The 11,670-nt window shown below is 51.1% G+C and overlaps 2 protein-coding genes across 2 annotated transcripts; both read right to left on the reverse strand.

Annotated features, from left to right (window-relative positions):
- Positions 1–524: 524 nt before the first annotated feature.
- Positions 525–1,594, reverse strand: CGGC5_v013081 (uncharacterized protein; the record flags this gene model as incomplete). Its single annotated transcript, XM_066152844.1, has 3 exons — positions 525–844; positions 911–1,010; positions 1,094–1,594. 3 exons carry the CDS (start codon positions 1,592–1,594, stop codon positions 525–527), a joined length of 921 nt encoding a protein of 306 aa, XP_066007663.1.
- An 8,338-nt stretch (positions 1,595–9,932) lies between these two features.
- On the reverse strand, positions 9,933–11,068 carry ctxA-2 (Cholera enterotoxin subunit A; the record flags this gene model as incomplete). Its single annotated transcript, XM_066152845.1, has 2 exons — positions 10,307–10,346; positions 10,416–11,068. The coding sequence occupies 2 exons, from the start codon at positions 11,066–11,068 to the stop codon at positions 10,307–10,309; spliced, it is 693 nt and encodes a 230-aa protein (XP_066007774.1).
- Positions 11,069–11,670: the final 602 nt, after the last annotated feature.

Consider the following 11,670-nt stretch of genomic DNA (forward strand, 5'->3'; position numbering starts at 1 on the left):
AGCTGTCAATATGAGTTACTACATGCGTGGCATGACTGGAAGACATCAACTAGACAGAGAGGTAAGCCTATTTTATAGTCCAATAGGGTTGACTTGTAGGCTATGGCCGGGTAGGGACGGACTTGGACTGTTAGTAGAGGCGGAGATGCTGTTAATGAGCTTTATCCGTCGACTCGTCGCGGAACCTACGACTGTCACTACAGCAACATACAGTGTGCATTGTAGCAATAGTATTAGCTCTGATTTTAACGATCTATCTACTTTTCCCCTCCTAACCTGCTCTCAGTTTCGCCTTGTTCGCACTTTATAGTTCACCGCTTTTGGCCGTGGAACTAAACAGCCTCTCACACATATCCTGGTATCAGGTTAGCGTTCCTCATGGACCGCCAAACAGTTTACGGTCGCCGGACGGCTAGCTATCTTATCCCGCGGTCCCAACTGTCGCCCTTCCTTCATCTGATAACCCGGCTGCTGAGTATCTCGGTTGAGGAGCTCACGCTCGTTACATGCCGTGGTTTCGGCCACTAATCCAATGACCTAGCGCGACTACTGCCGACCTGGAATTTGTTGTCTATTGTCTTGGCGGATGTTCTGCGGAGCATCCTCGCTGGTTTCTTAATGCTCGCCCCCCTAGGTGTGGGTCGCGTGGAGGGGCTTGAGGCACGGGGCACGATGCTGATTTGCTTATGCGTGAACGTTGGAAACGGCCGTGGCAATTTTATGTCGACTTTCTTGCCGGGCTTCCGTGGCACGACGATCTCTTCGTTCGCCATAAACTGCTTGCACCCCCATGTTAGACGGCCCTCTTGGTTAACGACTTCGCCGCCACCGCAGGGGTTTTGAGCTGTTTAATAGGCTTATTAGCATGACGCCGACTATGAAACATACACTAGGACAGGTAAAAACTCACGGCCCGCGACGCCTGTCCGGCCCCCTTTACCATAGGCCACGATGCGGATGGAGTGTGGGTGATTGTTAGCTTGCTGCGAGGTATCGCTGTCCAAGTAGTACTTAGGAGGTGTTAGTCGAAGGAGTCGGTTATTAGCGCCTTGATCCATGGGAAGGACCCGGTAGCAGAAGGAGCAGGACCTACCTGGTGAAGAGCGAAAATCTCCGCACAGCCGGCCTCGGTTCGATGCTTCTGGTTAACTGGGACATTCTTCTGGCGTTGTAGTCTGGCTTGGCACCGGTTAAGGGCAGCGACGACTCGTGGTTTGGGATGCTGGGGGCCGTAGCCGTACAGAGAAGGGCCGTCTCCCTTCTGGCTGGACGAGATGAAGATGTTGTTTTTGACGGCCATAACAGCTATCATGGCGGGCTGATCCTGTGCCCTGATGTGATCAACATTAAACTTGGCCTGCATTTGGGTATAAGCTAGGTCAGCAAGCCCATAGAGTTGGTCGTCGTTGAAAAGTGTTGTAGTGTCTCTAGTGAAGGTGAGCTTAGAGGAGTAGAGGATATGCTGCTCTTTGTCCCGGGCACGTTTGTCAAGTTTGAGGTTGAGATCCTGAGCTGCGATACTTTGGAAGAGAGTGAAGAGCACAAGGAGACCAGACAGCCTGGCCACCCAGCCCTGAGATGCAGAAGACGACATTTGAAAAGACAACTAGTCGGAGATAGTAGTTCGACAAATGCGACGTACGGCTTGCTGGGGGACGGATGGTTTAGTAGTAACAGGCCAACAGACGGCGGGGGGGGGAACGGGCTGCAATAGGTGACTCTGTCTTCGGTCAAAGAGCCTCCTAACTCTCTCAATGGCTGTACCCCTCATAATGACAGGTTCACACGCGGGAGAGGACGTAGAGAGATACAAATAGTATGGGTAATAATAGACGGACAGACCGGTCGCACTCATCGTTGGCCTGTGATCATGGGTGCTCCCTTCTGACACTTTTTGCTCTGCGCCGGTCGAGGCACGCGCTCGGCTGCGGTCAACCTTTTTGTAGACCTCAATTGCGTCAAGATGGGTCTACCCAGCTCTCCTGGCTCGGAGAGTCCACATTGCTCTATAGGTGTGGATGCTACGGGAACAGCGATACATGACACAGCTTAATGGTCCAGGCGCTTAGACCCGCTGGAGAAGGCTGGTTCGGACTAGCGGTCTATGCCCCATACTTAATTTAATTATCTACCTTACCGGCATTGAGTCGACGGGAATCGCCGAGGTCGAACATGGCAGGCACGCACGACTTCACAAGTTCTCTCAGCCTGCGGTGGCTTGTAGATCGCTTTTAGCAGGCCAGGCGCGGACTGGAGGTAGACGCGCAAGAGAACGAGGTTACTAACGAGACCTCTGTTGAAACTGAGTTGTTATCTTGTTGACACCCAGACGAATATTTATCAATCTAAGAAGAAAAACGAAAGAAAAAGATAAAATGAACAGCAAGGTTAAAAAGGACGAAAACAAAGATAACCTAGATAAAAGGTTAGTCGTGCGCGACCGCTTGGGTTCGCTGTCAAGTGAGAATTAGTAGCAGTTGATAGCCATTCTCCAGCATGTGGAGAGCGAAGTAAACGGGTTGTGGTGTCGTTTCATGTGATATAGCATAGACGCTATACAAACCGTGGGGGCGTAAACGAACGACGGATGTGTGTATGTGTGTATTAGTTTACGCTGGGGCGTCCCTATTTTCTGAGGGCAAAGGGCGTCCAACTGTCACGTATATCAGGTCTATCGAGGACTAGAAAAGAAGACAATAAGCAATAAACAAAAGGCTACGCGCGCGGAGAAGTAAGCGTCAAATGCTGACGAACGGCGGGTGAGAGAGAGAGGATGCAAAACTAACGGTTGACTCCATGGCTAAAGGGGATTCAGCTTGCCGAAACAGTAACAGGTCGACTATAATGCTTTTCAAGTCCTAGGATTGCATATTATGAAGGCTGGGACGGGGGGTTAATTATCAATTAACTGGCTGACTGATTGGTTGATTGATTGTTAAACAGGACTTAACAGATTTACTTGCCTTGAGGGCGGGGGAGCGGGGTGCTGGTTTCCTCTGGTCTTTGCATTGCTGTGGCTGACCTTGCGGCACCGAAACTCGACAATGCTATTTTAGCCCGTCTAGTGGGCAACAAAGCAACAACAGGCAGAGTGGACCGAATAGTCCCACTTGAGCTTCTAGTAGCGTTTCAACAGCTTTGACCCAAAGCATCCCCAACGTTATTTTAGCCACTCCGCAATTCCTTTATATCCTGCTAGATCGGCAGCAAAGATGCTCTACATAAACGGCTGCTCCCAACGCCTCCTCACGAAATTCGCCTCCCTCCCCCGGCCCTAGTAACACGTGTAACTTGTCCTAACCCTTCCTCCCCTCTTCTGTCATCTGTACCCCTTTAGCTGCCATCTGCTTATCGAATACGCCGCTCCATGCCACGTCTTGAAGCCTAGCTATCCTAGCTGCGAACACCTCTACTTGCATCCTTCGTAGCTGGTACGTTCGCCCTCACACCCGCCGGGATGGCCCGCCGTCACCCGCCTTGCCTTCCTACTGCTCTAATTTTACGTGCCTATCCATCGTTTAGAATGCTTGCTGGGTTACCTCGCTATCTCCTGCTGTTACGTCTGGGATGCTACGGTGAGGAACGAGCTATGCTCATCCGTAGCAGACCAGATATCTTCCGGCTGCCCCGCTCGCTCTTGTTTCGGCCCCCGGCTTTCCGCGCCTGCGAGTCTCTTCCGTCCGCTCATAAACTTCGACAAACCTTAGCCTCAGGGCAGCCCTAGGAAGGATCACAAGAACACCTGAATTGCCTTGCTAGCGAATGCTTTAACTATTGGCGTGTATAAAGAAGGAAGGAGGGCCGGCAGGACGTCCTTAGGCAGGCGCCCGGGTTTCAACACAGTTTATGGCGGACGAAGAGATCGTCGTGCCACGGAAGCCCGGCAAGAAAGTCGACATAAAATTGCCACGGCCGTTCCCAACGTTCACGCATAAGCAAATCAGCATCGTTCCCCACGCTCGCTCGCGGCCCACCCTCAATGAGGGTCCGCGCCGAGGGAGGCGAGTATCCCTACGGGTTCATTGATGCTCCGCAGAACATCTACCAAACCAGTAGACAACATATTCTCGATCATCAGTGGTCAGGAGAAGCGCGGAGCAGCAAGCCAGTCGTAAAAAGACCGATTTGGCGGCGATCTGGGTCGCACTAGGTCATATCATCAGCAGCCGAAATCCACGCCCTGTAACTCAGAGCTTCTCAAAGCTCTTCGATTGAAATCCTTGCCAGCTAGGTTCTTAGACGTAGGAAGGGCGGCAGGTCGAGCCGCGCGATAGAGATATCAGGGGTAAGTAGTAGGTAGCACAGCATCGAGGCAAGCGGCGTACAGCCCACCGCATCCACTTAGCTATAAATTCGGGAACTATTATGCGCTCATCTGTCGCCGGATAGATGGCCAGCTGTCCAGCGGACGTGAACTTTACTGACTGTTACTTCGCCATCGTTTCGGCCCTAGTGTTTTCATTGTCATCAAGTACCTCAGTCCGACTCATTCATCAACGTTTATGGGGTAGAGCTCGCTGCATACTAGCACTCATGTTTCAGAACAGAGGCTCTTCTTCACGTTATCGCTGACTATTTCAAAGTCGGCTTCGTTGAGACAAATGATCCAGATACTATCCAGGTTTGCTTTAATTTACTGTAACGACTGCAGACAGCGTTCTTCAGTCGAGCGTGGGTACTCTCGCGTCGTGCTAGTGCTCAGCAGCAGCGTTGGAAACATTTTGATGATTCCTTACTCATACTAACAACAGAATGAATTATTCCTTGGCTTGAGCCTATATGATGATTCTAAACTTTAGTCACAAATTCAATCCGTTTCGGTATTTTGGACCGCCCTAAGCCCTGCAGCCTAGCTCAGTGAGCCAGTGCACAAGGCAGGTGGCAAGAATCATCGCTAGGCCTGAAGACAGCCTTAGGTCTTAGGTAGCCCTGCTCCGTGTTTTCTATTCCAGTGTTTGTAATGTCGTTGGGACGACGAGACCCGGCCTTACTGCGTTATATATTCACCCTTTTGCATCGGAAGGAAGGTGCAGATCATAGCAGGGCGGGCCGATCCCACCATCCTTCCACAACAGGCTTCACACAACCGTCTCAATCTGAGATACCTAGGACAAGGGTAGGGGGCGCAGCTGTTCCCAGCATTCTACTGCGCCTGTCATCCGTCCCACTCTCCTGGAAATTGCTTGAGCTGCGAGGTGGTGCCTGCAAATACGAAAGTGACCACTCCTACCCCGAACAATCAACAGAACTCCCTCCCGCCCAATCTCATCCGCTGAAGAGCATCCTCGACGATAGGCCCTCTCAGACGCCGGATTGTTTCATAAGTGAACCCGTTCTTTGTTTGATGTGTTATGATCTACAGCTACGCCACGCATCCTCGTCGTTCTAGTCTCACGTCTGCCGTCCTATAGCAGTCAACATTCTGTGGGTCTAGAGCCCTCTCGGTAGAGGGTTCAGTGCCAACATCATACCATACAGTAGGGAGATGCGTATATCATGGTGTCGCAATCAATCTTGACGTACATACGAACAGTCATTGTCATACATACACGAATCCAACATTCCGATCCATGTTAAACCTGTTCCTCAGCGACAGGTGCTCACATGCAGCTATCAACCTACCTCCTGAACTGCACCCTCTGAGATAAACCCTAAATAGAATCTCCAGCCACCTTACCTATGCTTCATTCTAGACAAGACAAACTCCTATACACTTTACCATCTCGTCCGTCCATGGACCATAATACACGCTACACCCATCATTGCCATCATTTCTTCTCTATTAGCATCCGCTGTAGACACTGTTCCCTTAAGGTTCTACTACAAAAGTAAGGCGAGTTGCTACTTGAGTCTAGCATAACGGTCACATGCTATGCAAACGACTGTATCTGGCTTCTGCTACTGTAAGTTCTCTGGTTTGAGGGGTGTTGTGTTCACACCGACCTAGGTATACCTGCGTTGTCACCTGCTATCACTGAAGTCCGGTGATGGCGGCCGGCGGGTGGTCGCTTTAATTAGCGGCGAGTTTCTGTGCAGACGAGAATAACAAGTTGATTTAGTGAGGAAATGAACCTAGCCTGCCTAGGATGGAACGCCAAGCGTGGGTCGTTATCAGCCATTTCTCGCTCTCCAGCCTCACGTATATACCTACTTAAGTATACATAGACAAACACGCAGCTAGTCACAAAACAAGCCATCCAAAGAGATGCTGCACTACCGCATACAATTGAATTAGTTCATCATCCATAGATTCGCATCCGTAGCAAGATCAGCACATACATACATCCATGTCGGTGCGCCTTTCCCGTTCTAGTCCTTAAGACCATCTTAGGACAAGTCTTTAGTGTGATACTCGGTTAGTTCGATCCTGTTTTGGATCCTGCCTTCAACTCTAGGACGAAAACTTAGAGCTAGAGTTCACCTCAGGGGCATCTGCAACTTGCAAGCGGATAGTACAGCACCCTAGTAGGCAGGCACGTCTATCCCTATGCTCTCCACCATAAGGATAGCTAACACTATGTGATACTCACAGCAAAAGGAGACCAAACAGTGCCCACCCAGTGGTGACCAACGGAATATTAAGACGGGCACGTAACTCCCAACTCATCATATTATGCCCACCTATTAGAAGGCAAAGTGACGCGAGTGAAGTGTAGTCCATGTGTAGTATTTGTCACCGGTAGTCACGGATACAATCGCTAGCCGGCGATGAAGGATTCCGCGCCGGTTAAGGTAGTCTCAAAGTATCCCAAACCTTACTCCTTACTCCACACTTGGCTCTATCCATCCGCACGTTGCGCTCCCATTTTAGGCTCGGTTTGCGGTGCGCCCTGAACCCTTATAACGATCCACCCACTAGGAATGGAACGACAATAAGGGGGAAGCGAGTGCTTAGTAGAAGGGAGAGGTGAGCAAGCTAGGTACACGAAGCTCTAAAGACAGGGATGCCAATTTCAAAAGCATGCCTTTAACAGAACACTTCTGATGTCCCTATCAAAACGCTTCTTAACCTGGACGACAGCCATCTCTTAATACTTATCCTTCTCTAGCATAACTCTTTAACTGAGCTTGGGGTGGGGGGGGGGGGCCTACAACCGGCTCCGAGCATCTTCTTGGCGATCTTGATAATCTCCATCAGAGTGTCCGTAGAAGCATCAAGCGTCATTGGCCGGAGAATAGTGGGTGTGTTCAATGAAAGCACATCTGCTAGTGAACTTCCAACCTGGGACAACTTCTCTAAGATGCTGACCCTGTTTACAGCAAAGGTTTTCTGGGGTAAGAGTTGGAGGACAAAGACAATGTCTTGGGCTATGCTCAGGGGATAGCCTAGCGACATACTCTCGCAATAATCCGTACTCGTCAGCGTCGTAACTGACAAGCACAGCTGCCACACAACATTCTTAAGCCACCCGCATGTGACGAAAAGCTCGGCTTGCTGCGACTCAGGGTAGGCGGACACGTCGGCGAGGCAGTTTGACAGAGCTCTCTGCAGCTGGCAAAGCTGCTCATGATCTGGGGGCCTCACCAGCTTAACCGTCTGGTGTTCCGCATAAGAGTTCCACGCTGTCATAAATTCGTCATCAAAAGGCCGGAAGAGGGAGATCAGATCAAGAAAGTCATGCAGGATCTCAGAGTCCCCAAGAAGTGGATCGAGGTGAGATAGGTCTACTGTAGAATGCAAGGCCAGGGTTTCATGTCGTTGAATCGCGAAAGCACGTTCTGTGATGAAGAGAACCCAAAATGCGCGTCTAGCTTCCCTTGCAACAAACAGGTCGGTTGTCTCCTCGTAAGTGGCTTCTTCATGGTACCTAAGCGTCTGTAGTATAGTTATCGCTTCACGTAGGTAGAATCAAGCCGCATAGTCGTTGCGGGGGCTAGAGTGTGCACAATGCAGCATGAAAGAGGCTTGAACTTGTGTAAGGGACTGGTTGTCCGCGAGGTGACAGAACCGTCTCGATCGCAGCACTTCAGAGACCAAGAAGTCGGCCGGGGGCTCCGAGAGGTCGCAATGGCTGCGCTGACGAGACAACTCTGGCGAATCAGCGGCAGAGGCCGATGACACGTCTCGGTCCGGAGCGACGGTGGCGCAACAGGACACAATAACGCCATAGCATCCGGGGCATTAAGCGAAGTTGCGGATGTACTCTTCTATGCGTGCTCGATCTATCATAGGTGTGATGGGATACTTGTGCGTCAAGTAGGTGTCGAGAGATTGTCTGATTGTGTGAGGCAACAGTTGCGGCGATGGCTGGAACATCTCGTCTGTCCCAGCTATGTCCCAATGCACCGTACATGTTGAGCATGTCAAGCACGAGCGAGCAGCGTGTCCATTCGCAGGCTGAACTATACACGCTGAACTGCTGTAGTGAGGATCAGGAGTTCGTCCCTTCTGCCGTCGAATATCAGGTCTCTGTCCATATCTTGGCCCTTTAGGCCCTGGTCTCTGTGAAATCGCGTTGTAGGAGCAATCAACCTTCACTAGTGAAGAACAGAGCCCCCTAGCCTGCCTGGGAGGTGTTATCAAGCCCCAGCCATGACAAGTCATTATACAACGTCATCTCTATGCCCTGCGCCGTCTGCAGAGATGGGCCTAGAATGGGTTCATTGGACCGTTGGAACCTGTATGGGGAGGGGTGTGGAGAGCCTGTCCACCTACCCACAATTTCCGACCCAAGTCTTCAGACCTGCTGAACCGGTCAGGCCGCTCGGCCGTCAGCTGTCACATATGTCCAGCGTGGTTTGCGACTAATGTGCACCACTCCCCATCCATTCATCTCCCCGGATTCCACCGGCGGTGCTGTGACTTGGCACTACCCGCAGGACTGGTCCGGCTGGAGATGACCGAGACCCCGGCGTATCCTAATCACTTTGCCTCGAACCATGCAGATGTGGGTCTAGACCTCAGCAGATGGATGGATTTGCGCTCGTAGAGTCGCGTTCAGCCGGGCTGGGTTAGAAGAATGGTGGGAATCAGGTGCAGAATATCTCCCTGGATGGCCGGGAGGGGGTTTGAGGATACGTCGTCGGCAATTGCTCATAGTCGGCTGCCCATATCGTTGGTCTACCCATATCGTTGGTTTGGAGTTTCGGCTTCACGATTTCACCATCCATCCCAGGGGCCAGTGCGGCGGTGCCCGCAGGTCTACCCTGATTAAGCACGACATGCATCCCCAGCCCCTACCCCCCTACCCCTACCCACTCAAGACCTAAGCCAAACCCTAAAATATGGATCCTGTCGGGGTTTGGTGGCCAGGGGGGGAGGGACAAAGCAGGTAATGGGCGGGTCGTTCTTCTGTTGGCTTAGATGGGCTAAATGACGAGTGCTGAAACCACGATGTGCTGCGAGGGAGTTGCGACCGTGGGAGATGTCGACCCTAAAGCAGCTGCCGGGTCAGAATCCCTCCCAGACTTTTGTTTTGCGCCCATACATGTCGTCGATTTGCCTCTCACATTATTGTGATCATCTGTGCGGCGCGCAGCATATGCGTCTCCCGGACCATCGAAAGCGCGTCTCCTGAAGACTGGGAATCGAAGACCTGTATCGCAGCCCCGAACCACTGCAATACCTGTATTTGATCGAGAGGGGCAATTTGGGCGCACGATCGCCCGGGGTTTTCCGATCTAGAACGAATGTAAGGTGCGGTCTTCTTCTGCAATCACTTGGCCGTCGGCTGTACGGGCCACAGTCTTTGTCCATTCGTCTTTAGTGAGTAAGCTGAAAGCATGTAAGGATGTTTACAAAGTTGATTGCTAAAGAACTATGGAAGCCTGACCATAGGTTTTTTCTCAGGTCATACTATCGTCCTTAGTACAAACGGCCACCGTACGTACGAGGGACGGTTACCATCGGGATCAAAGACAGTAACCAGACAACGGACACTGTTCAGGACTTGTACATAGTATGACTTTAGCCAAAGCTCATGTTCAGACTTCTATAGCTCTTCTGCAATCCACTTTATAACTAAACATTCTACGAACAGTTACAACCTAGCTTCACTCTGAATTACCTCTATAACTAATCTCCTTCGACTTTGAAGACCTACACTGAGATTTGTGCCTGTCCATCGCTCGGGTTAATCCGCTTTGCTATTTAACTTGACAGATCTCCCAAATCATCAAATCATGGGCGCGTCTTTTCCACAACCTTTGTTCGGTGCTTGTTTGATACAAGTCTTCTTGTCAAAGCCTCATTTCGTTTGTAGACACCTTACGAAGGGGTGCTTCTCCCAGATGAGGCTTCTCCAAATATATAGTCTTGATTTCAGGCGGATTTAGGGAGGTTCGCGTAATGGCAGTAGTAATTTTTTCAGACAGCCCCCGCATCAATTGGGGCACTCGAGCGTGAGCTGCTAATTGGAAGATGCTTCGCATGAGTCAGCTCGAAGCACCGTGTCCGAGGGTTTAACCAGACATACCTCGGAAAATCAGAATTGAAGCCTGACTTCTTGCCAATGTCGCGCTTCGAAGGTTTGTGACTCTTCCAGGGCTCTTCACGCCAAGCCTTGTGGTTTGGAGGGAAGCCAGCCAGCTGATATTGCACACCACCGGCGGCCGCCGAGCCGTACTTTCGTTTGTCGAAGTCTTTGTTCATGGTCGACTTCCCGAGATTCCTGCCTTTCAACTGTCTCCAGGAGACTATCTGTTCGTACTTGATGCCTCCCAAGGCCGCGAACTCGAGTTCCTCATCGAAGTCACTGTATTTACCAAGGGTGCCAACAGTATCAATCATGTTTGGGGTAACGTGAATCTTGTAAACGAAGGCCGAAGGCTTCCCGTAAACAAACGTTGCTGCGACGGTTTCGCTGGTACTGGTGGAGACGAATCCGTCTTCGTCCCGGCTCTTTATGTTATGGGTACCTTTCATGTGATTGAAGAGGCTGGTGTCCGCAGTTTGAAGTCCGAACCTGGTTTGGCCCTTCGCGAGAAACCCTCCAAGTCGTTTGATCTCGCCGGGCGATCTTGTATCGCCCCGGTAGACGTACGACACCGTAGTAGGGGCTCCGTGACATAGAAGATGCCACAACTGGGCCCCCAAAAAGAATAGGAGGAGCGGGCGATGTCGGAACATTTTGGTTGCATATGTGAAGCCGGGGAACAGGATGAGCGCGGGCCTATCGCAGGTGGAAGCGAGATATCAAGAAGAGTGAAATGGGATGTTTTGGGAACCTATAACCAGAGCTCTCGGATGTGACACGGCGACCTGAGGATTTTATACTAGGTACCATCAGCCCCTGGACCGCATTCGCCTGGGCGGAGTGACTCCTTGACATCTGACCTGCATTTAGGTGGAGTTTGATCCTACGGCTTAAGCTACTCTTGGTTAACATGAAATAAGGCCTATAGCAGGAATTTTGGGTCGAACCAGACGGCAAATCGGCCTTTACGGCATCGGCGTCGCCGAAGACGGCATAAGATAGGTAAGGAGGGGCTTCTAGTGGCCCTTGTCTATTCGTTTACTCTTCGCATACTCTTCGTTTACTCCCTATTGCTTATAGGAGAATGCCTGAGATACCGTCTGTAGAAAAGCTTCTTGAGTTACATAGTGGCTTGCATTTGAGTCGAGAACGCAGCTACCACCGTGTTGCCTCGTGTTAGTTGGGTTGGATAGGCTGGTGTAGCGCGTTGGCAACTTGGATTGGCCCATACATGGTTCTTAGTGACAATCACGGC

The sequence above is a fragment of the Colletotrichum fructicola genome (assembly GCF_000319635.2).
Source record: "Colletotrichum fructicola Nara gc5 chromosome Unknown KSG_Nara_v1_contig08, whole genome shotgun sequence".
NCBI lineage: Eukaryota > Fungi > Ascomycota > Sordariomycetes > Glomerellales > Glomerellaceae > Colletotrichum > Colletotrichum fructicola.